We start from the raw sequence: 27971 nt of genomic DNA on the forward strand, positions 1-27971 counted from the left end.
CTGTAAAATTATAGAGAACAACCCGGGATTCAAAGAAGAGCTATGAGAAGAAACCTCCACCTGACTCCTCTACAGAGGTGGGAGGTCTAAGGGTATGATACATTGAATATATTTTCACTTTTTCAAAAATATATTTTCACTTTTTCAAAATATTGATCTGTTTTGCTTTCTCTTATCTTCCTATTTTTACCTATTTTTTAATAAAATATTTGCTTATATAGGATGGTTCTCTGGAAGGTGGCAGAGGGAGAGATGTTCCAGAGATCCAGTGATATAAAGAAAAAACAACCCAAAAGATACAAATAGAAATTTTATTTAAAAGCCAATAACTGCTAGGTAGCCCTTTCCAAGATGTTTAGAAAGGACCTCATCATAAAGATGGGTATCACAAGAGAGAACACAAGGCATCGTTATGCTAAATAAGGTTAAATGATAGGGAACTCAAAGTTACAAACTCTTACTTAGATTGTAGTATCCTAAAGCCATAAGTATTCCTAATTTGCAAGGTTAGTAAATCAACTAAGAAGAAAACAGAGACACTCAGAAACAAATTGTATTATAGAAAATAATTTGTAATTTTTATTGCAAAGTGCTCATTTTTAAAAGGGTACATTAATAAAATTTATTAAGAATGACAATTTAACTGAATTGTTCCAAATATTAATACAGTACTTTATTTAAAAATTAAAGTTTTCACTCTTGCTCTACTTTTTAGTACTACATTATTTTTGGATTATATCATATCAATAGGAATTGCTTAGTTTGGTTATTGGCAACATTTTTATATTTTGAGGTCATTTGCTTTTTATCCAGACTGTCATAATCTCAATGCTGTCAGTTTGAGAATGTGAAGAAAGGCTTGAGGATAAGCACTAAGGCTTATCAGAATTCTATATATTGGGAACTGACACTTCCTGCCTTTACCAATGGCTACATGTGTTGCTTCAACTTCATTCCCAAAAGCTACTATTCCCATTTTCTATGCGTTGCACAAAATCTGTACCAGATTTCCAAATAGCAGTCTAGCTAACCGGTACAAAATGGAGAATAAAGTGCACAATTTTAAAAAGAAACTGAAAGATTTACTTCACTGAGACATATCAATCATTTGTACACGTAAACAAATCTGCATATCTGTTATGTGCAATTTGTTAAACTCAAAATCTGTTGCTCATTCAGTGGTCTGAGCCAAAATACAGTACCTAGACTTCCCTCTGATAAAAAATAAATTATTCATTCCCTTTCTGTAACTATGTAAGGACCTTGCTAAAAAAAATATAGTATACTAGAAACCATGAGCTATATATACACATCCAAAATGTATTATGTTCTTAAAAGGAGGAAAACATTTACATATAAATTATCCCATACAAGATGTGTGTCCTGTTTTTCCTCATTTAAACCACATTCAACAACTGAGAGAGCTATGAATAGCCAGTGCTCAGTGCCTACAAAACTCTGTCTTGTTTCCCCAATTTGTTTGAGGGAACCTGCAGGGCACAATTTCCTTTCCTAGTCTACATTAGGTTGAGAGGTAGAAAATGGAAGAATGGATATTAATTTGAGGAATGCGAAGAATATTATTTCTACTGTTCATATTTCCATTGTAGATCTAATTAAACACTTTTTGAGAGTTTAATAAAAAATAAAAAATTACATTCCTTACTCATTAATAAGGCTGTACACATGTGTGTGTGTGTGTGTGTTGTGTGTGTGTGTGTGTGAATATAGACTTCATTTAATTTTATTAAAGGTTCAAATGTAATGAAGAATGCAAAGTCATTGCCTAAAGGACCCAGGTTGCTATTTTCTTTTTCTAAGACATTTTCAAATTATGGGAAAAATCAGTTTTTTGTATGTCCAAAATTATAAAATGTTTTATTAAAACTAATCCAAATATTTTATATAATTTTGAGTTATTTACTTTTGGATTAAAAATCTAAACAGTATGGAGATTTGAACATTAGGAAACTTTTTGAGTATTTGAAGTTTTAAGACCTAAAAGTTTACAGTTTCAAAAGTACAAGAAAGGACAATTTCTCCCATAATTTAATTCATCTTTGGCATTTTTTCCATCAGTTCTTTAAAACAAAACATATCAATAAGCATTTATAAGACACTCTGACTTTTGAAGGTCAATTTTTCATCAATTTAACAAGAACTGTTTGGGTAAAGATGATGATGAGCATTGTAGATGCTGTCTGTATTAATACTGCTATGTTTTATCTGCTATTCACTATAAATACCTGGGGCTGGAGCCAGGTGTTATAGCAACACTTCCAGGACAGATATTTCAAAGTACTTGTGACAGTAGTTTACTCAGTTTACTAAGTAAACAATCTGACAACTTCCACTAATAAAATTTAGTAGAAAACTCAGCATCTTACAAATGGCACTACTCTATTTTTACAAAGCACAATTATAAATAATGCATATGATCCTTTCTATCCTATACAGCCTATATTTTAGATGACCCAAATATGAGAATCCATTTAAATTACATCACTTTTGAGCAGTTCTTTCCTTTGGAAAATGATCCATTCAAAAGCAAGTAAGAATGAGTATAGAGGACAGGAAGGAGCCTGGGGATGTAGCTAATCTTAATAAATTAAGTGCTACATCAAATTTGCCAACATCTAGATGTTGCCATTTCCAGGTAAGTTTGAGAAGTACCTTCATTAAAGTATCCTAGCCTTACTTTTACCCTTTGTTGTATTAAAGAGGTATAATAAAGAGAAAATGGTCACTAGGTGAGAAGGATTAATTCAATTGAAGTTGGTCTTTCTTAAATGTCTATTGGGAATTTCTATAGCACTGACTTGAAGAGGCCAAGATCCACCATCAATACCTGCTTGAATAGCCACTCCCATTACAACAGCTAGGTCGGGGTCTACAGATGTGTTGGGACTCTTTCCAAAGAACTCTTGAATCAGCTGGCGTATTCGGGGAATACGTGTAGAACCCCCTACCAAAACCACTTCATCAATCTCAGTCTTCTGTAGATTCCCTTCTTTCAGCACCTGCTGAATTGGTATAAGAATTTTCTGAAAGAGATCCTCATTCAGTGTATCAAATAGTTTCCTTGAGATTTCTGTTTCAAAAAGAACCTGCCTTAGTTTTCCATCTGTTTCAGGAGAGTTAACTCTGAACATAATATTCTTATGATGGGCATTTTCTAGGAACAGTTTGTCCTCTGAAGGTTTACTCTCATGTTCCTTGTTTTGTGCAGTATTCTCTAAGTCTTTTGTTTCCCCTACAGTAAGTGACACTGAAATCTTGGCAGAATGATGAAGAGTCAGATTTAACTTGACCATTTCTACAGCCTGTCTTAATCGATGAATCTCCTCTTTTCTGGAAGGCAAGGACCCATAAGTTTGATAGATCTCCTTGTATAAGTACTGAAGCAATCTCTGATTGAAGTCCTGACCTCCAAGTTTATTGTTTCCTAAGTTTAAAAAAAAGAATATGAGAATTCAGATTATTTTTTGGCACCAATACAGTTTTGTTTTGTTTTAACAAACAGGTTTTTCCCATCTACTTTGAAAGAAAAAAATTTTTTTTGATGGATCACAAACTGTATAAAGGAGAATAAAGTATAAGAAGACTGGAAAGGTAGAGGGGGCCAAGTTATGATGGGCTTTAAATGTCAAAAAGATCACTTTATATTTGATCTGGGAGATAACAGAGTGCCACCAGAACTCACTGAGCAGGAATGGAGGGTGACATGGTCATACCTATGCTTTAGAAAACTCACCTTGGGGGCTGAGTGGAGGATGGACCAGAATGAGGTACTTGAGACAGACAATTGGGATACATGGCTATCAAAACAGTCTGGTGAGAGGTGACAAGGGCTTGAACTAGGATTGTGGCTATGTGAGTAAAGAGGAGGAGACATATAGGAGAGATGTTTTGAAAATAACAAGATTAGAAACAAAGGGAGGGTGGAGCCAAGATGGCGGAGTGAAAGCAGAGACTTGCTTGAGCTCTACCCCAAATCCCTCCAAATACCTATAAAAAATGTCTCTAAACAAATTCTATAGCAGCAGAACCCACAAAAAGACAGAGTGAAACAAATTTCCAGCCCAAGACAACCTGGATGGTTGATTGGAAAAGTATATCGGGCTGAGCTGGTAGAGGAGTACAGTTCAGCGTGGGCATGTAGGCAACAGTGAACCTGAAGCAGGCCTCAGAGGACTGAATTTCAGGCAGCTGTGGTGGTTTCCAGACTTCTCAACCCAGGAACGTCAAAAACAACTTAGAAGGTCAGTGGAAAAAATCTGTTTCTGTGGTGAGAGAGAAGCTAGTTTCAGCTCCAGTTCCCAAGCATGGCTGCGGGGCAGTGGCCACCTCCTGAGCTTCTGGCCCACAGATGGAGGGGGAATCCGGTGGCTGATCAGAGGGGGATTGCAGGTACTCTTTGCCAGTGCTGAGGCAGGAATCTCTTGCTTTGCCCATGCCTGGATCTGGGTCACAGTTCTGGGTGGCGGTCCTGGGGCGAGGAGGAGCACTGGAGTTGTAGAGCTTGTAGTGGCTGTTAAGAGGAACTCCTCCTCACAGTTCCAAGACAGAAAAGAGTGCTTGTAGTCACTCACAGACCAGAGCACAGGCCAGGAAGGGAGTGAACACCTCACCCCTTATCATACCACCTTGGAAGAACTGAAAATTTAGGTCCCTAGAAGTATCTCTGAAAACAGCTGCACAAACCCCTGAAGCCTAGGACAGTACATTCTCCACACTGGAAGCAGACCTCTACCTTAACAAAGAGTTTATAACTCAAGTAATTGGCTGGGATCATGAGAAAACCTCACAAGAAGTGTCAGATCACAGAATCTTTTTTTGGTAACAAAGAAGATCAAAGCATACAACCAGAAGAAGACAACAAAGTCAAAGCTCCTACATCCAAAGCCTCCAAGAAAATAACATTATTGAATATAACAGGAGATTAGGGATGAAAGTGAGCACCGGAGGATGATACCAAGATTATGTGCTGGAGTGACGAGGATGAATGGTGCCTTTGACAGGAATAGAGAAGTTCATAAAATGGGAGGGTTTAGGAGACAGGGAAAAGATAAAGAGTTCTGTTTTGGACAGGTGGAGTTTGAGATACCTATAGGACATCAAGTTAGAGATTTCCAAAAGGCAGCTAGGAATGCATGACCACAGCTCAGGAGAGAGGCTGGGCTAAATACATAGTTCTGAGAATCATTTACATAGAGATGACAACTGAATCCCCCTCCCCATGGGAGATGATGAGATTGCCAAGTGATACAGCATTGAACAAAAAGAGAAGAAGGACCAGGACAGAGCCTGGGACAAGTACAGCTAGTGGGAACTGAGAAGGTGCAGAGAGAGGGAAGAACCAGGAGAGGGTAATGTCATGGAGAGAGTGCTGCAGGAGTCAAGAAAGACAAAAACCTTTTAATCTGCCAATTAAAAGATCATTGTAACTTTGGAAAAGGACAAAAGATTCAAGAGGACAGTATAAAATGTTCAAAGTCAGTTTATTAAAATTAAGAAATCAATTCTATTAATTTTAAGGAATTTACCCCCTTTCATATATTTCTTTATGTACAAAAAATATTTAATGATATTAATGAGCTACAACAGACTACATACCCCATATATTTATAATATACTTTGGATTATGTCAAGAGTAGACAAGGTTTCAAAAAGCAACTCAGAACTTTTATTGATATACTTTAATTATAAGCCTATACACAATGGGATAAATTATGAATATCACCAAAATAAAGACAAAGAATGTAAAACAAATGAACAACTGGTCTGTTCACTAGACAGCATTGTGACTTAAACTTCCATAAAATCTCCTTACCTGCCATGGCTCTGGTTAAAAACATTCCTCCTTGTTTGTTGAGTAAGGAAACATCTAGTGTTCCTCCACCCAAATCTACCACCAAGACATTAAAAACATCCACCTTGTGAAGTCCATAAGCCATAGCTGCTGCTGTGGGTTCATTAATTACTCTTAAGATTTTTAGGCCTAGAAGACGAAAAAGAAAAACAATAAGGAGAAAGCAATCATTTACAGAGAATCAAGGAAGAGCAGCAGTGGAGTAGAAATGGAAAGGATTGTCATGAAATAAACAAGGAAAGGAAGCTATTACAGAGGAGGGAACAAGATTGGCAATAAATCGATCAACAGCTACTTATTAAGTACCTACTATTTACCAGGTGCTGGGAATAGAAAGAATGAAGTAATACCTACTCTTAGGAAGCTTACATTTGAATAAGCAAAGAAGTGGGACAGTATGGGAACTGTTTGGGAGGGGTGGGGGTGGAGCAGTCAGTAATTTATTTGGTTGGAAAATACAGAAGTCAGATGTAGAGGCCCTCTTTGCAACATGGGAAAGGAAGTCAAGGGAACAAGCAACTATTAAATACCTACTGTGTGGCAGGTACTGTGCTGTTTTCTGCCTCCCCACCAGATGACACAGCCTTCCCTGTCCACTTTCTCCAGGACATCTTCACTCATTTTCCTCAGCTCACTGGTCAAAGTGGAGGAGCTAGAATACTGAGGTTCCCCCCCTTCTTCCTGAGCTCAGTAACCTCTCTTCCTTTGAGGTTCATGCTATTCATATCTACCACCCAATCAAAATTCTGGCAAGTCTCCAGGTGAATCTTCTTTTCTCAATGAGTTTGATACCTAATTTACCACTCAGTTCCTTAAACTGCTTCACCTCCTGTGAAATACTCTTCCAGCCTGTGGCTCAGATACATGCAAAGATAGTCAAACACTCCATCTTGCTGTCACCCACAATCCCATTATCTGACCATAATCTATTGGCTTTTCACCTCTCGCTCTGTCTTCCCTTATATAACCCTACTCTTTATCCAAACGGTGACCTCCAATCCCTTGACCACTCAGTTCTCTCTCAGGCCATCTAGCCTGCACTAGACACTCTTTCCTCTTCCCCCCATCTTGACTTCACGGTGCACCAATTCAACTCTATACTGTCCTCCTCCCTTGAATGACTGGCTCACTTAACATTACTAATTATACCCAACCAAGCCTTGAATCACTCCCACCATTCATCATCTTCATTCCTACATAGGAGCCACTAAATGAAGGTGGAGAAAATCCAGCAACTATTCTGACTGGGTCCACTACAAATTAATATTATGTAACCTCAACTGAGTCCTCACTGCTGCCAGGCAATCCTACTACAGCTCCCTTATCAACTCACTATCCTACTCTCCACAGGGACTCCTTCAAACCTTTTCCTCCCTCTTCAAACCTACTATGGTTCCCCCTTTCCCCATCTCAGCTGGGAATCTTGTCTTACATTTTACAGAAACAAAACTGAGGCCATTCACTGTGATTTTCTTCTTCTCCCATCACTCAGATGCTTCTGCCACTTTCTCCTCCTTTACTCCTGTCTTACATGATGAAACGGCCTTACTCCTTCCCTAGTTAAGCCCTCTACTTGTTCAAGTGATCCCATTCCATCCCATCTCCTCCAACAGGTTGCTCCCTCTGTTGTTCCCACTCTTTCACTTATTTTCAATCTTTTCCTGCTTAGGCTCATTTCCTACTACCAACAAACATGCCCATGTCTCCCCATCCTAAAAAACCCTCTTCACTTGATCCTTCTATCTCTGCTAACTATTGTCCTATATCTCTCCTGCACTTTGGCTAAACTCTTCAAAAAGGCCATCTACAATAGGTTTCTCCACTTTCTCTCCTCTCACTCTCTTCTTAATCCCTCTGGATTCTGGCCTTATCATTCCACCAAAATTGCTCTCTCCAAAGTTACTAATGATCTTGTAGTTGCCACGTCCAATGGTCTTTTGTCAGTTCTCATTCTCCTTGACCTCTCTGTAACCTTTGACAGCACTGATTACATTCTCCTCCTTGACACTCTCTTTTCTCTAGGTTTTCAGAACACCACCTTCTCCTGGTTCTCCTCCTACCTATTTAACCACTCTTCGTCTCCTCTGCTGGATCCTCCTCCAGATCATGCCCTCTAACTGTAGGTGTCCTTAGGGGTTTTGTCCTGGGCCCTCTTCCCTTCTCCTTCTATGACCAATTCACTCAGTGATCTCATCAACTCTCAGGGATTTAACTGCCATTTCTATGCTGATCATTCTCAAATCAACCTATCCTGTTCCAATCTCTCTGCTGACCTCCAATCTCACATCTCCAATTGCCTTTCAGACATCTCCAACTAGATGTCTAGCAGACATCTTAAACTCCGTTATGTCCAAAACACAACTCATTCTTTCCTCCAAACCCCAACCCCCAAGCTCCCACCTTCCCAATTACTATAGAGAGAAATACCATTCCCACAGTCCCACAGGCATGCAATCTGCAAGTCATCCTGAATTTCTTACCACCTCTCAACCCCCACATCCAACCTGTTACCAAGGCCTGCTGACTTCACCTCTGCAACATCTCTTGAATATATCCCCTTCTCTGCTTTGACACTACCTTCACTTCATTTTAATGAAGGTCCTCATCACCTCACACCTGGATTATTGTAAGAGCCTGCAGTAGGTTTGCCTGCCTCAAGTTTCTCCCCACTCCAATTCATTCTTCATTCCACCACTAAGGTGATTTTCCTAAACACAGGTCCAATCATATCACCCCTCCTCCTCCAACTCAAGAAATTCCAGTGGTTTTCTATTGCCTCTTGGAGCAAATACAAAATGGCCTATTTGGAACTCAAAGCCTTTTATAACCTGGCCACCTCCTACCCTTCTGGTTTTCTTACATTTTACTTCCTGACACTCTTTGATCTCTACTCTTTAATCCAGTGACACTGGCCTCCTGGCTATATCATGAATAAGACACTCCATCTCTAGGCTCTTGGCATTCTCACTGGCTGTCCCTCATGCTTAGTATGCTCTCCTTCCTTTACTCTGACTACAGACTTTTTTGACTTCCTTTAAGTCCCAAATAAGATCTCATCTTCTACAGGATGCCTTCCCCAGCCCCTCTTAATTCCAGTGCCCTCCCTCTGTTAATGATTTCCTATTTATCCCATATATAACTTGCTTTGTATTTATTTGTTTGCATGTTGTCTCCCCCATTGGATTGTAAGCTTCTTGAAGGCAGGGACTGTGTTTTGTCTCTTTTTGTATCCCCAGCTTTTAGCACAGTGCCTGGCACATTAACAAATGTTTATTTATTAATTAATCACAACAATCCTGCGAGGTAGGTGCTATTATTATCCCCATTTTATAGTTGAGGAAACTGAGGCAGGCAGAAATTAAGTAACTTGCCCAGAGTCACACAGCTAATAATCGTCTGAGGAAGGATCTGAACTCAAATCTTCCTGACTCTAGGCCCAGCAGTCTGTCCCCTGCACTACCTAGCTGGAGTTGGAGAGTTACTGAAAGTTTTTGAGAATTGGAATGATGTCTTTCATACATGGTAGAAGAACAATATGACAGAAGTGAGGTATGCAGCATAGATTAGGCAGGGGCAAGCCAAATGCAGGGAGACTTATTGAGAAGCACCTTCAACCTCCAGAAGAAGAGGTTAATGAAAGTCTAACTAGTGTTGTGGCAGTGGGAAGGCTAAGGAGGAGAATGATACTAGGGATACCACACAGGCAGAAGAGACAGAACTTGAAGGAGAGAATCTCAGAGTTAGAAAGCATCTCAGAACTCATGCAATGTGTACCTGAATAGGAATCCCTTCCAAAATGGCCAGCCTCTACTTTAGGAACTCTAGTCAAAGAGAATCTACTACTGCCCAAGGTAGCTCACTTGGCAACTCGATTTCTGGAGTAAAAGATGACACAAAGATCACAGGTATGGAAATAGCAGTGATGGACATTAAGGATAGGAAGGAGATTCTAGGGGAAAGTGAATTATTCAGTTTTCAACATTCTTGAGCTTGATGTACTAGGGACAAGATGTCTAATTCAGGCACCCAAACTCCCTAGTGTGGCCCAAACTAGATTAAAACGTAATTGGGAAAAGTTTAACAAAACAAATATAGTTATCTGCTAACACAGATAACATTCATATGTGTTTTTCTAAGTCAATACGCAGCCTGCAGGAATTCACTTCTATCTGAGTTTGATACCACGGTAGTAGGGGGATGGAGGCAGATGGGGGGGGTGGGAGTGGGGAAGAGTGGGTTGAGAGAAAGCGAGACAGAGACAGAGACAACATGCAAAAAAGACAAGGCTAAAAGGAAGAGGAAAGTTTAGGAAAGAATTATAGGTTCAAGTATACAGAAATAAACTTTTAAAAATAAAATAATATTTTGTTAATGAAAATGTTAGGAAATGCCAATAAGTCAAATGGAGTTAAAATTTAAAAGTGACTAATATGTTATAGGTAATATATCTGAAAGTCATCCTTTAAAGTGACATGAAAACAAACACACTAAGAATATCGAATACCTTGTCATTCAAAGATTTCCTGGATATCAGTGAGATACTAGAATTTTCCACTGTTCTTCTATCATCCTTGGGCCTATCTGTAATTTAGGGCCACCTAATGTTAAGGGCAGCTAGGTGGAGCAGTGGATAGAGCACTGGGCCTGGCATCAGGAAGATCTGAGCTTAAATCCATCCTCACATATTTATCAGTTGTATGACCACGAACAAGTCATTTAATCCTGTTTGCTTCAGTTTCCTCATCTATAAAAGAGTAGGAAATGGAAAACCATTCCAGTATCTTTGCCAAGAAAACCCCAAATAGGGTCACAAAGAGTCAGACAGGACTGAAACAACTGAACAACAACAAGGTAAAGGGCTTGATAATGATACTTACATGAGATCATGTGAGTATGCCCTCCAAAGATTCAGATGTCAATCAATATACACCACTCTCCTCTAACCCTGTTTAACTTCTCCCTATCTCTTCCATTGGGTGGGGATGGGGCGGAGGGTTCCTCCAACAGGATACGGATCTGTGTGTGCTCTGCTGCTGCTTGCACTGGCTCTTTGGCAGTAAGCTTCCAATGGCCAAAAGCAGGCAGGTGAACAAACCAGTCTCATGTCTTCAGGAAAAAAGGTGGAAGACTGCCACAGTGAACTGCAGCCAAAAGTTGGCCACAAGAGCAATCAACAAAAACTGAAAACTAAGTATCTCCCATCTGCCTAATATTAAAACACTTGCTGAATTATAAATCTAGAGGATATAAAATCTTTAACCGCCATTTAAAGCTCTTTACAATATGGCTCCCATCTACCCTTTTAGTCTTATTTCATAATAAACATTCTTCACACAATTTCTCCACTCAACTAGTTGGATAGCCGTTCCCCACACAGAACATCATATCCCCTACCACCATACTTTGGCAAAGCAGTCGCCCTGTCCCCTGCCCCCTCAACTCTGACTACCTAGCTTCCTTCAAAACTCGACCCAGGACTCACCCACATTAGACCTTTCCTGATCTCCGAGCTGATACACTCTCTTCGTCCTGTTTTGTTACTTTCTACGTGGAAAGTGTTTTATCACTTTCTATATATACTTTGCATATACTTCCCTGTGCATGTATCTTCATATTAAAATGTTTAAGCTCCTTGGGGAACAGGGCCATTTTTGACTTTGTCTTTGTGTACCCAGCACCTTGCATGCAGCAGATGCTTAATAAATTTTGTTTGCTGAACTGAAGCTGGATACCCAGTTTGGAAGATGCTTCTCTTCAGATCATTGATCCTTTGGGTTCTTTTTGAGTATGATCTTACCCCCTAATCTCTGATAGTTGAGCTGAGGATGAAATACCACGTTTTCCAGAAATTGTGACCTAGTTATATCATCTCTTCACTGACTAATCCCCATGTAATCATTGCCCTTAACACTCTCCCTTTGATACACTTCTGTCAATGCATCTGATTGTCTCAAGTTAAGCCTTATGCTTTCTTCTGTGAGTTTAAATATGCTTGTAATAATGGTCTACTTTTTTTTTTTCAATCATCATTGGTCTGCCTTTTCTGTGGAAACTTTGGGAATTTCAGTTATAATAGATTGGGACACTTGGATAAAAGCAAATCTATTATGTACATCAAATCTGCAAGAGATACAATACGGGTGGGGAATAGTTAATATGATATATGACAGAGCCAGGGATTCAAAGAAGAGCTCTACAGGCTAGAATGTGAGGCTTGATAAAATATGATGAAATTTAAAAGACATAAATATAAAGTCATATGGCTGAATTTAAAAAAAAATACACAAGTACATGATGGTGGAATGGTAGCTATATAGCATTTTTTCCTATATGAATATGGGGTTTTTAGTAGACTGCAAGCCTAATATGAAGTAATAATGCTATATTCCATTCAACAAACACTTATTAAGGTGCTATGGATAACTTACTACATATAAAACTAAGGACAGAAAGACTGAAGCAAAAATTTTCCCTGCTCTTAATAAAATTACATTTTTCTGAGGGATTTCACTATCTGAATGAATGAATGGTGTGATAATATGTGGAGTAAGAGAATACTAATAATTATAAGGATTGGACAAGACATCTGACCCATATCTTGAAGGAAGCTAAAAACTGAAAAGGAGGGAGGCAGTTAGACCCTGGGATACACATTGGGATGTCCCAAAGGATAATTTGATTCTAAAAAGAATAAAGAGAAATATTCTTTTGAACAAAGGAGGTAATGATAATACTGTGTCAGACAGCATCTGGAGTAATGCATTCAGTTCTAGGCAAAATATTTTAGGATGGACATTGACTGTAAACAAGGTAAGTAGGAGGATAAAGACTGTATATCACAGCATTCAAGGATTATTTGAAGGAAATGGAATTATTTAATCTAGAGAAGAGCAAACCTGGTGGGCATGGGGTAGAGATATGACATGATAACTATCTTCAAGTATCTGAAGTACTGTCATACAGAAAATAAATGAGAAAACCTGCATGGCAAACCTTAAAGTGTTAAAGAAATGCTATTTGCTTTTGTTTATTTAAATATCTTACAGTTATGTTTTTGTTTTGAGGAGAGGGGCATATTTTTCTTTATTAATCCTCAAAATGAAAACAATTCCTGGATTTTCCATAAACTAATTTAAATATATGTAAGAACCGAAGGACCTGGGTATAAATGACCTTTTTTATGGCCTCTGAGTAAGAAGTAGGGACACTTGGCATAACTGTAAGGTATGTAATGTACCTGATAAGCAAACAAAGTCATACTACCTGCAAGATTAGCAGCCTGAATAGTACAATTTCTCTGCCTTAGATCAAATTCTGCTGGCACAGAAATAACAGCATTGGACACTGGCATCCCAAAGTAGTCCTCTGCCATTTTCTTCAGCTTCAAGAGCAGTTGGGTGCCAATATATTCTGGAGAAACAGTGATGGTTCCATTGCTTGTCACAGAAAATTCGGCTGTTCCATTGTTGTTTAAGACCTGTGAATACACAGAAGCGACCAAGAGGAAATCGAGGCCTTGTTACACAAAAAAGGAACTATGCAAAATGGTTTAGCTTTATGTCATGTGATCACTTCATAAATTCTTAATCAGAGGATCAGAGATTTCGGGCTGGAAGAGTCATCATAAACCATTAAATCCAATCCCCTCATTTTACAGATGAGGAAAGTGAGTGAGTGTCAGAAGGACTGAACTCATGTCTTCCTGATTTGAAGTCCAGCATTGAATTTACCATGCTGCCTACATGCCTAATTAGTCATTAAATTAACCAATAACCAACTTTTTTTTTCAGACCTGCTAAGATCTTTCGTTCCCCAGCAAAGTCAGACATAAGCAAAATAAATGCAAATTATAAACAGCTGACTATGTTTAGTAACCTGGTCATGTTTTCATTAGCTTTATTATGTGTATGCATCAAAATGAACCCATACTGAAAGAACATTACTGTGTATATATAGAAATATTTTCTCACCTCATTATGTTCTCATGTAAGTAGCAAATATCCCTTAACTGCTGTCACAGTTATCATGAAAAACATGATATTAGTCCTTTATTCCTACTATCACGGGGTACACAGATTCTGAAATCTGAATATCTGGATCAACAAAGTGGCAGTTTCACCAGAGAACAAATATTCTGGGGATAGCAGGTTCTGCTTTTCCAATCAAAATTGGCATTAAACAATCAACAATTCATAACACTTTGTAGAAAAGTCCAACACAATGACTATCCTGTCCAAGAATGTTTTCTTTATATAAAAGGATTCATTCTGTGAAATTACCAAAAGCAGTTGTCTTTTACAACATGAAAATCTGAATTTGATCCAAATGTGTAATTTTATCTGGATAGAGAATTCCTGTGGGTAGAAATTACCTTTACTAATGAAGCTTAGCCACTCATCTATAATTTAGAACGTTAGGAAGTTGCCTGGGGTACTGAGAGAATGGTTAAGTGACTTGGCCATTAAAATTAAGCCAGTCTGTATCAAAGGCTAGACTGATCTTCCTGACTCCAAGGCTGGCCCTCTATCCACATTATACTGTGCTGATTAGGCATGAAATTATTATCCCTTATAAATAGGTTCAACCAAAAGGGACCATAGTCTAGAAGCAGGACACTGTCCATGCTTATACCAAACTACTTTACGTGGTAATGCCAGTAGCATGCCCTGTTCAGTCTTCATTATGTAACATACAATTTCTAAAAATTAGTGAAGTAATACAAACATTTTTACCACAATTATAAACCACCATTGTCGAGAATTTCCAGGTGCTAGTATTAAACATTTTTAAAAACGGAGTCAAATACCTATTATTTGTTGTAGTAGACTAATAGCAAAGATAGCTAATTCAGAGGTAATCCTCATATTTTATTTAGCCAGTAATTTTAAAGCTCATCTTCTAAAGTTGTTAAAGAATATGAAAAACTTACTGGTTTGAATTTAATATTCTTTTATTTCTCTTGCCAAGCTTATAGCTAAGGAAATATCTCACAGTGAAACAGCTTAATGGATAAAAGGATAATACCAATATAGTTCCAAAAAATTAGAGGTTCTCTTCAACCTATTTTCAATTTTTGATAATTCTACCTTTTTTTGTAAAGTAAGGAGGAAACAATCTTGTGAATGTTATTTGTATTTCTACAATAAGGCAGCAAAGAAAGAGGCTCACAGAATAAAGTCATTAAGACTCAAATGCCATGGTTTCAAAACCAGCATCTGAATTTTTTCAGACATGATGAAAAAAAGGATTTTTTTTTAAAAACTCAGTAACTATAACAATGTAAATGGAAAGAGCAAGAAACATCCTGAAACCAAACACTATAAATATAATGACCAAGCTTGTTCCCAAAGAAGCGATAAGAAAATAATCTTCCTTTCTTTCCTTGAAGAAGTAAATGACTAACAACGTAGAACATTGCCTACAGAATTTTTGTCAGATCTAATGCTGTTTCTTTTTTTTTTTTACTTCACTGTCGTTTTTCTTATTTCTTGCTTTATTCTTTGTTAAAAGGTGTGGATTAGTAGGAAGGGGAAAACGGAGATATATTCAGAAAGAGGTGACATAAAAACAAAAGGCATCAAAAATCAAAACTAAAATATACTCTGTATAAGGCAAAAAAGAAATTAAATTCTGTACATAAGAGGAATGTACGTTTCCTCTTATCTCTGCTTTACTCATTTTTCACAATATAATCAATTGACAAGCATTTATTTAGCATGTACTAGAGGCCAGATACTCTGCACTAGGCACTGGAGGTACAAGACCAAAATTGGCAAAACAAAATTATCTAGAAACAATATGACTAAAAAAATTTAAGGAAAAAAAAACTTATACATTTAAGTAATATGGAGTTTAGCAAATAGCAACATTCTCCCCTTCCCCAACCCCTCCTGTCTCAAACACTAATTTCCTCCAAATGCCAAATGAATTAACTTACATTTTTTCCACTCTCCAAATACCAAATAAATTAACTTATATTCTTTCACTCTCCAGGGTAGATAATATAAACAACCAAAGTCCTGCATATCCTTCATTTTTGAGCACTGAGAGCAAGTCTTCTGACAATCAGAATTACCACTCTATTTTAATCCTGCTACTAATCCTCTTAAATGACAACTTTACAGCCAAAATTCACGTCCTCTGTTGTCTTACAGAATAATAATTCACATTCATTTAACACTCTAAGGTTTACAAAGCACTTTTCTTATGACAACTCTGTGATAATGGTATATACTATTTTACAGAGACCTCAAGTTCCAAGCGACTGACTTCTGTAGTAGAAAAATAATTCTTTACCTATACCAAAAATGTGCCCAAACTATTTTTCCTCCACTTATCTTGCTGTTTTATGTTCTACATACTAATCACAGTCCATCTATGTCAATGTGCAGAGATGTTTTTTAAGTTGGAAACAAGAAAGGACCGATTTGATCTGTTTTTGCTGAAGAAAAAGGAATCTATGGTTTTATCAAATAGCCAATGTCACTCTCCTGGATTCGCATAGATGTCTTTCAAGAGATGGTACCCTTCTCCCAGCCCTGAATGATATTTTCCCTCCCATCTGATGCTCAGTCTCTCAGATGTCCTAATTTCAGGTGGGCAGCAATATCCTCAGATTTCATCCCAAATCAATCTTCTCAGTTTCCTAGACTGTGTCCTCAGTTTGAGACCTCTTATGCCTCTTCACTTCTGATCTCACTAAAGCAGATCTGCCCTCCATTCATGACAAAGCACATTGTTTTTAAGAACCATATAAATGTAATCAGTTTCCAATACTTGAAATTCCACCTAAATTCCCCAACTGCACTGCTATGAGAAATAAGCACACCAAACATGCCTGCTAAACAGAGGCTGGCCTTATTGTGCCACCACCCTTGGAAGCAGCTGATATTTACATATCACTTCTTTTTTGATTCTCACACAACAATCTTATGATGTAGGCAAAATACATATTATTTTCTCCATTTTACATAAGATAAACTGAATTTCAAAATGAATAGGTTGCCCAAAGCCACTCAGGAAGAGACACAGTCCACTTCAAGCCCAGATCCTCTCCCTCAAAATCTGTTGCTCTTTCCAATAAACAATAGCTCTCTCAGCTGGTGCCTGCCCACTGTCACAAAACTGCTGAAACCAGACTACAAACCCATGTTTTCTGGCTCCAAAATTTTTATCGTCAGGTCTAATGGTCTTTTCTCAATATTCACCCTTCTTTACTTCTTTGCAGCACTGGACCATACTCTCTTTGTTGATAGACCCTTTTCTCTGGGTTTCCTTTCACTTCTCTCTCCTTTTACCTTTCAGTTTTTCTTGATGGACCATTATTCATATCTTATTTCCAAATGGTACATGTTTCCCAAAGCTCTGTCCTATACCTTCTTCTATTTTTTTGTAGTGACCTCATCAGCTCACATAGTTTTAATCACGAACTCTACTATTGATTCACAGATCTATATATTGAGCCTACGGCCCTTTAACTTCAGTTGTATATTATACACTACTTATTCAACATTTCCAAATGAATGTCCATACAGACATCTCAACACACCCTCATATCCAATGAGTCGTTTCTATCTGAACAGTATCTCTCACAATATGTCTACTCCCATAGTTGCCAATGTAGCTCAGGTCCTCATCACCTTGATTCTACTCTTTCATGACATCTCTCCTGCTGAAGTCGCAGGGCAAATTGAGGGAGAAATGGGAGACAGAATGTGTCAGGTAAGCTGAACCACCATCTTGACCACTGTGTCCCTTTGGATCCTGATAGAGACAGCGCAGGATCCTGAACCCAATTGCTTTTGGACCAGCAGTGCGTCCAGCTCAGTGCCTAAAACCATTCATCCTGGGAAGCAAATCTTGCGGAGATTCAGCCTGACAATTACTCCTGCAGGTGCTGTAGCCACAACTACTTAAGTTTCAAGAAAGAACATTCTTGTCACCAAAGTCCTTCATACTGTCAAATGGTTTGATATCAGAAAATGAAATGATTTTATCAGTGGGAATAATATTTAAAAAGACGCATTACCATTTTTGCAATTGCACCTTGAAGACCATGGGATCTTTCCATCTGACATGCAGCTGAAACCTTCCATGTGTTGTCTCCCCAATTAGAAGGTGTGCTCCTTAAGAACAGGGATTGTTTTATTTTCCTATTTGTATCATTATACCAAGAATGGTGCCTTATACATAATGAGCATTTAATAAAAGCTTCATTAATTCATTCACTTAATAAACTCTGAAGTCTTAGCATATTTCATACCTTTAGCATCAAAGATAAAATCCCCTATTTGACTTTTTAATAATATTTCATTTTCCTCCATTACATGTAAAAACTATTTTTAACATTCATTTTTGTTTTAAGTTTTGAGTTCCAAATTCTATCTCTCCCTTCCTCCCTATACCCCTCCCTGAGACAGTAAGCAATCTGAGATAGGTTCTACACGTGCAAGCATGTAAAACATGTTCATATTAGTCATTTTGTGCAAGAAGACTCAAACAGAAAAAAGGAGACAGGGAGGGAGGGAGGGAGGGAAGGAAGGAAGGAAGGAAGGAAGGAAGATGTTTTGGTCTGTACTCAGACATCAGTTCTTTCTCTGGATGCAGATAGCATTTTCATTATGAGTCCTTTGGGACTATCTTGGATCACTGCATTGCTGAGAATAGCCAAGTCATTTGCCGTTCTTCACGATAAAATATTGCTATTACTATGTACAATGTTCTCCTGCTTGTTCTCACTTCACTTTGCATCAGTTCATGTATGTCTTTCCAGGTTTTTCTGAAATCACTCAGCTTGATATTTCTTAAAGCACAATAAAACTCCATTTCAATCACATACCACAGGTTGTTCAGTCATTCCCCAATTGCTAAACATCCCCTCAATTTCCAATTCTTTGCCACCACAAAAAGAGTTGCTATAAATATTTTTGCACAGATAGGTCCTCTCTCTCCATTCTCACCTTTTTAAGAATCTCTGTAGGACAGAGACCTAGCAATAGTACTGCAGGATGAAAGTATGGGCATGGTTTTATAGGCCTTTGGGCATAGTTCCAAATTGCTCTACAAAATGGTTCACAATTCCACCAACAGTGTATTAGTGTCCCAGTTTTCCCATACCCCCTCCAAAATTTATCATTTTCCTTTTTTTGTCATATTAGTTGATCTGATAGGTATGAGGTCTGGTACCTCAGAACTGTTTTAATTTGCATTTCTCTGATCAACAGTGATTTAGAGCATTTTTTTCACATGACGATAGAGAGCTTTGATTTCTTCATCTGAAAATTGCCGGGTTCATAGCCTTTGTTCATTTATCAATTAAGGAATGACATATTCTTATAAAATTGACACAGTTCGCTATATATTTGAGAAATGAGGCCTTTATAAGAGATATTTGCTGGGAAAAAAAATCCTCCCTCCCCAGTTTTCTGCTTTCCTTCTATTCTTGGTTGCATTGGTTGTGTTTGTGCAAATAATTAATTTTTGCCCCAAAAGTTTAACTTTACGGTCATTTACTACAATGCACTGTGTGCCTAATCTATTCCACCACTTTGATCCAACACTCTATTTCTTAGCCAGCACCAGATTGTTTTGATATTTATCACTTCATAACACAGTTTGAGATCTGATACAGCTAAGACAACCTTCTTTCACTTTTTTTTTTTACTGACTCCCTTGATATTCTTGACCTTTCCTTTTTCCAGATGAATTTTGTTATTATTTTTGGTTGATATGGCACTGAATAAGTAAATTAATTTTGGTAGAATTGTCATTTTTGTTACATTAGTTCAGCCTACCCATGAGCAATTAATTGTTTAGATCTGACTTTATTTGAATGTATGAAAAGTGTTTCGTAATTGTGTTCATATAGTTCTGGGTTTGTCTTTGCAGATAAGACTCCTAAGTATTTTAAAAAGTCTACAGTAATTTTAAACGGAATTTCTTTTTCTAACTCTTGCTGCTGGACTTTAATGGTAATATATAGAAATGCTGATTATTTAAGTGGGTTTATTTTGTATCCTGCAACTTTGCTAAAGTTGTTAATGATTTCAACTAGTTTTTTAGTTGATTCTCTAGGATTCTCTAGGTACACCATCATATTGTCTGCAAAGAGTAACAGTTTTGCTTCCTCATTGCCTATTTGCATTCCTTCAATTTCTTTTTCTTCTCTTATTGCTGTAGATAGTACTTCTAGTACAATATCGAATAATAGTGTTATGATAATGGGCATCTTTGCTTCACCCTCATCTAATTGGGAATGCTGCTAGCTTATCCCCATTACAAATAATGCTGATGGTTTTAGATAAATATTACTTATTGTTTTAAGGTAAGCTCCTATTATTCTCTAGTGTTTTTAACAGGAATGGGTGTTGTATTTTGTCAGAGCTTTTTCTGTATCTATTGAGATAATCATATGATTTCTGTTGATTTTGTTATTGATACGGTCAATTATGCTAATAGTTTTCCTAATATTGAAGCAGCCTTTCCTGGCATAAACCCCACCCTGATACTTATGACTTAGCATTAATAAATGTTTATTGACTTATAATCTATCTTTCACTGTCCTTTATTGAATGTAATTATTATTGCATTATAATCTGAAAAGGAGGCATTTAATATTTCTGCTTTTCTGCATGTGATTGTGAGGTCTTTAATGGCCAATTTTTGTGTCGGTGCCACATATAGGTGAGAAAAAGGTACATTTCTTTTTCTCATTCAATTTTCTTCAGAGATCTATCATATTTAACTTTTCTAGAATTCTATTCACCTTCTTAATATCTTTCTTATATAACGATTAGATTTATCTAGCTTTGAGAGGGGAAAGTCGAGTTCCCTCAATAGGATAGTTTTACTGTTTATTTCCTCCTGTAACTCATTTAACTCCTTCTTTAAAATTTAGATGCTTTACATTTGTTGCATATGTTTAGTCTTGATATCTTAAATCTTCTATTCATTGTCTATGGTACCTTTTAGTAAGATGTAGTTTCCTTCTTTATCTCTTTTAATTAGATCTATTTTTGCTTTGTCTGAGATCATGACTACTACCCCCTTCTTTTTTTACTTCAGCTGAAGTATAATAGTTTCTGCTCCTGTCCCTTACCTTTACTTTGTGTGTATCTCTCTGCTTCAAAGGTGTTTATTGTAAACAGCATATTGTAGGATTCTGGTTTTTAATCCATTCTGCTATCTGCTTCTGCTTTATGGATGAGTGCATCTCATTCACATTTGAAGTTCTGATAATAACTGTATATTTCCCTCCATCCTATTTTTCCCTTGTCTTTCTCTCTCTTACTTTCACCCTGTCCCTCCTCACAAGTGTTTTACTTCTGACCAGTGCCTCCCCTAATCTGCCCTCCTTTCTATAAGTTCTCACCTCCCCAATATCTCCATCCCTTTTTTCTTCCTTATAGGGTAAAATAGATTTTGATAACCAACTGAGTGTATGTTATCCCCTTTTTGAGCCCATTTTCATGAGAGTAAGGTTCAAGCATCACCCACCCCTGCATCTTCCTCTTCACTGTAATAGCTCTTTCGCACTTCTATGTAAGATAATTTGCCCCATTCTATCTCCTCCTTCCATCTTCTCACAGTGCAAGCTTCCTTCTCACCCCTTAACTTTATTTTTTTAGATATCATCTCATCATAATCATCTCACACCTACACCTCTGTCAGTGTATATACTCCTTCTAATTGCACTTATAGTGATAAAGTTCTTAAGAGTTACAAATGTCATCTTATAACATAGGATATAATAAACAATTTAACCTTATTGAATCTCTGTTTTCTCTTTCTTATTTCTTTTTCACCTTTTTATGTTTCTCGAGTGTTGTATTTGAAGATCAATTTTTTAAAAAAATTTAGCTCTGGTCTTTTAATTAGGAACACTTGAGAGTCCTCTATCATATTAAATAACTATTTTCACCTGAAGAATTACACTCAGTTTTGCTGGGTAGGTGATTCTTGGTTATAATCCTAACTCCTCCGCTTTCTGAAATACCATATTCTGAAATACCATATTCCAAGTCCTCTGGTTCTTTAATGTAGAAGCTGCTAAATCCTGTGTAATCTTGACTGTGGCTCTATGATATCTGAATTATTTCTTTCTGGCTGCTTGCAGCATTTTCTCCTTGACCTAGGAGTGCTGGAATTTGACTATAATATTTCTAGGAGTTTTCATTTTAGGATCTCTTTTAGGTGATCAGTGAACTCTTTCAATTTCTATGTTGCCCTCTGGTTCTAGGATATCAAGGCAGCTTTCCTTGATAATTTCTTGAAAGATGCTGTCCAGACTTTTTTTTTTTTATCATGGCTTTCAGGTAGTCCAATGATTCTTAAATTATCTCCCCTGGATCTATTTTCCATGTCAGTTGTTTTTCCAATGAGAAATTTCACATTTTTTTCTTTTGATTTTATCATTTCTTGAAGTCTTATGGAGTTATTAGCTTCTACTTGCCCAATTCTAATTGTTAAGGAATTGTTTCCTTTAGTGAATTTTTGTATCTCCTTTTCCATTTAGCCAATTCCGCTTTTTAAGGAATTATTTACTTCAATGATTTTTTTTAATCTTTTTACATTTTTTGGTGGTTCTTTTACCATGCTGTTGACTCTTTTTTCATGATTCTCTTTTACTGATTTTTCTTCTAATTCTATAATCTGCTTTTAAAAACTCTTTTAAGCTCTTCCAGGAGTTCTTTTTGGGCCTTAGACCAACTTACATTTTCCTTTGAGACTTCAAATGTAGCCATTTTTTTATTTGGACACTGTTAATTTCTTCTAAGTTTGTGCCTTGATCCTCCCTATCACCATAGTAACCTTCTATAGTTAAGTTCTTTTTTTGTTTGTTTGTTTTTTGTTTTACTTAATTTTTTTCTGCATATTTTGTGACTTTGTGCTTTTACATAAGAGTTGGGTTCTCCTCCTGTACCGTCCCAGGCTTTTCATGCCATGGCTCAGAATCTCCCTGCTGGCTTGAACTGGGGGCAGCGCTTCACTGATGGCTGGCACCAGGGATGGGGCAGGTTGGTGGCCTGTGCCGGGAAAGGGGCCTCATTGGGCTGTTGGTCTGGGACTACTAGCTTGCCTCCAGGGTTGCTGTCTTTCAAGGAGGCAGGGCTTCATTAGTGGATTGTCCTGGGGCTCTAGGCCTTGCTGTGAGACCCCTGTGGCCCTTCATAACCTATTCCCTTCCTACCTTCCCATGCTTATTCCCTTGCATATACTCTGAAATAGTGGCCTTCTTGCTGTTTCTCACATAAGACACTCAATCTTTTAACTCTATGCATTTTAACTGGTTATCCCATGTGGCTGGAATATTCCTCCTTCCAGTTGTCTCTCCCTTGCCTCAAGGTACTCCCTCCTGTTGAGCTAACAGAAGTAGAGACTGTTTTTGCTTTTCTTTTTATCTCCTGTCTTAACACAACTCACGGAACATACAGGTGATTAATAAATGCTTGTTGACTTGATTCTCACCTGGACTATTACAATAGCCTCCTATTTAATTTCTCTGATGATTCTTTCCACTCCAATTTATCCTTCAGATAGCTGTCAGTGATTTTCCTAAAGCCCAAATCTGACCAAATCAACCTCTTACTCAATAAACTTAAATGTCTTTCTATTACTTCTAGGATTAAATATGAAGTCCTGTCTGGTATTTTAAGCAATTCTTTACATGACTCCTTCCTATATTTTTATACATTACTCCCTTGTAAACTCTGCAGTTCAGTTATACTGCCTGCTTGTCAAGGAATTCCATCTCCTACTTCCATGGCTTTTCTCCAGGCCTGGAATGCTTTCTCTCTTTACCTCCACCACCTGGAATCTCTGGTTAACATCAAAACTCAATTCAAGCATTACCTTCTACATGAAGCCTTTCCTGATCCTTCTTCCCAGCAGTTAGTTCACTCCATCCCGAAAACACCTTGTATTCTTTTTGTATAATTATGCATATAATTATATATGCACATGTATATTCCTTGAGTATAGGGACTGTTTCATTTTTGTCTTGTATCCCCAGTGAGTTCCAGATCTATGAATCTATTCCTAGTCTCTCTCCTGAACTCCCATCCTACATCACAAACTGCCTACTGGAAATTTCTATCTGGATGTCCTGGAGCCATCTAAAATTCAAAAACTTTCAAAACTAAATTCATTACCTTTCTCCTCAAGACCCATTTGTCTTCTGTCTCACTTTCCTCTTCTTCTTTTTTTTTTGGCTAGGCAATGGGGTTGAGTGACTTGCCCAGGGCCACACAGCTAGTAAGTGTTGTGTCTGAGGCTGGATTTGAACTCAGGTCCTCCTGAATCCAGGACCGATGCTCTGTCTCGCTTTCCACTGAAGGTTACCCAGGTTCTCATCTTTAGCGTTATCCTTGACTCTACACTTTCACTCACCCCACAGATAAAAAGTTCCAAACTTTTTCCGTTTCTACCTTCACAATATCTTTTGCATTCATCTCTTTCTCTATACTCATACAGCCACAAGCCAATCCAGGTCCTCCATTTTTTCCTCACCTGAATTGTTATAATGGCCTCCTAATTGATCTCCCTGCCTTAAACCTCTCCTCATTCCAATTCATCCACCATGCAGATGATAAAGTAATTTCCCTAAAGGAGGTACTTCCCCAGCTCGTAATTCCCCTATTCAAAAAACTCCACTGGTTCTCCACTGCTTAAAGATCAAATATAAACTTCTCTTTTTTGTCAACCTGGTCTCAACCTACTTTTCCCACCTTATTATACATTACTCCCCTTTACATATCCTATAAATCAGTTAAGCTGGCCTTCCTACTGTTTCTTATACATGACACCCCTTGTACTCCTAATACCTAGGTTGTGCGCCCTTCTCCTCCTCACTTATGTATAACTTATATATGTGTATATATATATATATATATATGTAAATGCTCCCCATGACCTAGCATAGTACCTGGAGTAGATGCTTAATAAATCCTTGTCCACAGATCAATTACAGTATAGGAACCAGTTACACACACACACACACACACACACACACACACACACACACACACACATACACACACACAAAGAATTTATAATCACACAAGTTCTTTATCTCAGAGTCAATGGAGGTAAAGGAGATATCAGACTTATTGGATAATCTCTTACCTTAAATGGATATCTACTACTTTCTGTCTCCAGCTCTTCCTGGGTGAAAATCTTTCCTATGAATCGTTTGGCATCATATATTGTGTTCTGTGGATTTGAATCTGCCAGCTCCAATCCATCATATCCTACGTGAACATCAGTTTCAGTAAAAGATACCATGCTAGGTATGCTATTATGACCACTTTCATCTGGAATGACCTTCACCTTTCCTGTGCCAGGAAGAAATGCACCAACTGAACAGTAGGTGGTACCAAGGTCAATGCCTATCACTTTAGGAGTAGGCAGAGGCAAATACTGCTGTGCCCAATAGCCAGCCAAAAGAAGAGTTAGGACAGCTGAACCTGAAATATAATCAAATTAGAATATATAATTTAATCATGTTGTAATACATCACTATAATATACTAAAGTTCACCAATATCTTAAGTTCCTAAAATAAAGGCCGTATAGAACAAACCTTTTTGAACTTCACTGGATCTGGGTCAATACTAAAATCACAAACTCTCAACACTTGTTTTCTTGCATATCTACTTATTTCATTTATTCAATAAACATTAATTATCTACTGCTTTCACTAATGGGGCAGCCAGATGGCACAATGCAGACAGCACTGGGCTTGGAATCAGGAAGACCTCAGATCCAACCTTACTGACACTTACTAGATGTATGAGACCCTGGGCAAATCACTTAACCCTGTTTGCGTCAGTTCCTTATCTATAAAATGAAATGGCAAACCACTCCAGTATCTTTGCTAAGAAAAACCCAAAATAGGAGTCACAGAGAGTTGGACGTGACTGAACAACAACAAAAGGCTGCACTAAGTTTGATTGGGGTGATAGGAAGGTTAAAAAAGGAAAAAGCGGTCAGAATTCCTATCCCCAAATAATTTATAATCTAGAGTGTTAAGATGATTCATGTACCTAAGACTGACATTTCCAAGGCAACATATTAGGACTATGTGAGAGTGTAGTACAAACAGTCCATTTAAATACTGAAGAAAGAAGTTACTTTGTGTTACAACAACTAAAAAAGTCTAAAGTCATCTTGTGTTGCACTGAGAGGCATCCTTCCAAAAGAAAGAGGTGACAGCATAAATTCCCTGATCAGACTACATTTGGGATGATCTGCTCCATTCTGAGCCCAAAGATTATGAATGATAAGTAGAACATGCCCAGAAGCAAGCAACCAAACGGAGAAGGCAAAGATAATGTCATGGAAGGACAGGTTGAAGGAACTGGAGATATTTAGCTAGAACAATGGAAGACTTAGTAGGGATAGGGTAGCTGTCAAGTTTTTAAGAGGATGACTCATGGAAGAAAAATCCTAGAATGTTGAACCAGAAGCAATGGCGGAAGGTAGTGAAATCCTCTTTATTTGGAGTCTTTGCCCATAGTTCTAAATGACTACACTTGTAGTAGTGATTCTTTCCAGCTATGAGTTAGAATGGACAACCAATGAAATTTTTTCCAACTCTGTGACCCTGGTTCTTCCAGTATTTGGTTTTCTAAATAGCAGTAACCTACAAGCACTCAATTCATACTCTACCCAAATAATCAGGTAATTAACAACTTGTTCTATAACCAACTCATAAATACTATGCCAACTGTAGATCTTTTTTTCCCTCCCTTCTTTGGGCGAAACTTCAGATACATTTCATCACCTCTGAAGCTGGCAATATTAACTCCCACCTAAGAGCAAAAGAAATACCATTTATTGGATTCTGGAGAGCATTTATTCAGTCTTCACTAAGTCGGCAAGGCCTTAAATATAAAAGCTGCTTTACAAATCTTTTCAGGATTACTTAACAGTTAATTCAACACCCAAGAGTCCTCAAACAAGAAACATGATGTTTTTTCCTTTCATCTACAACTTCTTCCAAATCTGAATGTCCACAGCTACCAACCTGGTAATTTAAAAGATGTTTCCATAGGGACCCAGTTTCTGCTTAATCCCTGCTGGCAACACCTTCACCCCTTTCAAACAGACCTGCAATTTTGTTGGCATAGGGAAGTCCCAGGATGGAAAGTACCTCGTTCAGAGCAGATCCCCACTTGCTTTAAGACTTTGAGTCCCCAGAATTTCCCTCAGGCCACAGAGATGTTGAGTGACTTTCCCTGATCCACAGAGAGACACAAATCTCACAGCCAGACACAATGCAGAGGCAGGCTGCTTTACACCAGGTCTTTTTGATTCAGAAGCCAAGTGACTCTCCAGAGGAGGTGCTGCCCTCTTGCCATTCTTTCAAGGTCAAATGCAACAGGGGGGCCTTTGCCTGACGCCCCTGGGCAAGAGGCCCTCATCCCTCGCAGCTCACAGAGCACTTTGTTTCGGAACTTCTTCCGCTTTTAACACATAGCAGCATGTGCTGCGGCCACCTCAGTGTGGGTCATTTCCAATTAGGACCAGTGTGGGTCATCTCCAATTAAGACCAGTGTGGGACATCTCCAATTAAGACTGCTTCGCTCCTAGAGGACAGTTTCTGCCTGAATCCGGCATCTCTCCTAGCAGCACAGACAGATGCTCCGCTCACAGAAGATGCTAAAATACAGTTTGTTCATCCCTCTCTCTGCTTGGGCAAAGCCTAGCGGGATTCTTGCAGCTCTCACACAAACATCAGCTGCGTCCAGTACCGGGGCCGTCACCGCCCCCTTCCCTCCCTGCCAGCGTCAGAAATGCCTCCTTCCCTCCACGAGAGCAGGTAGCGTCCCCTCCCTTTCTCTATCAACCTTCCCGGGGCCCATCCCAGCGACACTTGGTTGAAAGGGACGCCCAGCGACATCCACCACCATAACGACAAAACCCGATCGCCCCCATTCGTCCCGAAAAAGGGGACCCAGAACGGGGTCACTCACCCAGAATTGTCATCTCCCCCGCCATGGTAATGCGGCTCCAGGGGCAGCCAGATGCTGACTGTATCTTAGCACAAATCGTAACGTCACCAAAGAATGGCTCACCCGCCGGTAACGCGGTCCTCTCTG

The 27971-nt window shown here is 38.3% G+C and overlaps 1 protein-coding gene across 1 annotated transcript; it reads right to left on the reverse strand.

Moving 5' to 3' along the window:
• Window positions 1–297: 297 nt before the first annotated feature.
• HSPA13 (heat shock protein family A (Hsp70) member 13) lies at window positions 298–27937 on the reverse strand. Its single transcript, XM_020992917.2, has 5 exons — window positions 27846–27937; window positions 24995–25335; window positions 13136–13349; window positions 5834–6001; window positions 298–3445 (listed from the first exon to the last, which is right to left on the reverse strand). Exons 1-5 carry the CDS (start codon window positions 27868–27870, stop codon window positions 2766–2768), a joined length of 1428 nt encoding a protein of 475 aa, XP_020848576.1. The 5' UTR covers window positions 27871–27937; the 3' UTR covers window positions 298–2765.
• Window positions 27938–27971: the final 34 nt, after the last annotated feature.

The sequence above is a fragment of the Phascolarctos cinereus genome, unplaced genomic scaffold, assembly GCF_003287225.1.
Source record: "Phascolarctos cinereus isolate Bilbo 61053 unplaced genomic scaffold, phaCin_HiC Scaffold_726;HRSCAF=1367, whole genome shotgun sequence".
NCBI lineage: Eukaryota > Metazoa > Chordata > Mammalia > Diprotodontia > Phascolarctidae > Phascolarctos > Phascolarctos cinereus.

Bases quoted from the DNA above. Each gene is read 5' to 3' on its own strand.
- HSPA13 (XM_020992917.2), bottom strand. From the start codon at position 27,870: ATGGCGGGGGAGATGACAATTCTGG. The intron at 6,002-13,135 runs GTAGTATGACTT...TTCGTCTTCTAG, and splicing joins TCAGGCTGCTAATCTTGCAG to GCCTAAAAATCTTAAGAGTA. The intron at 3,446-5,833 runs GTAAGGAGATTT...TTTTAAACTTAG, and splicing joins TTTAACCAGAGCCATGGCAG to GAAACAATAAACTTGGAGGT.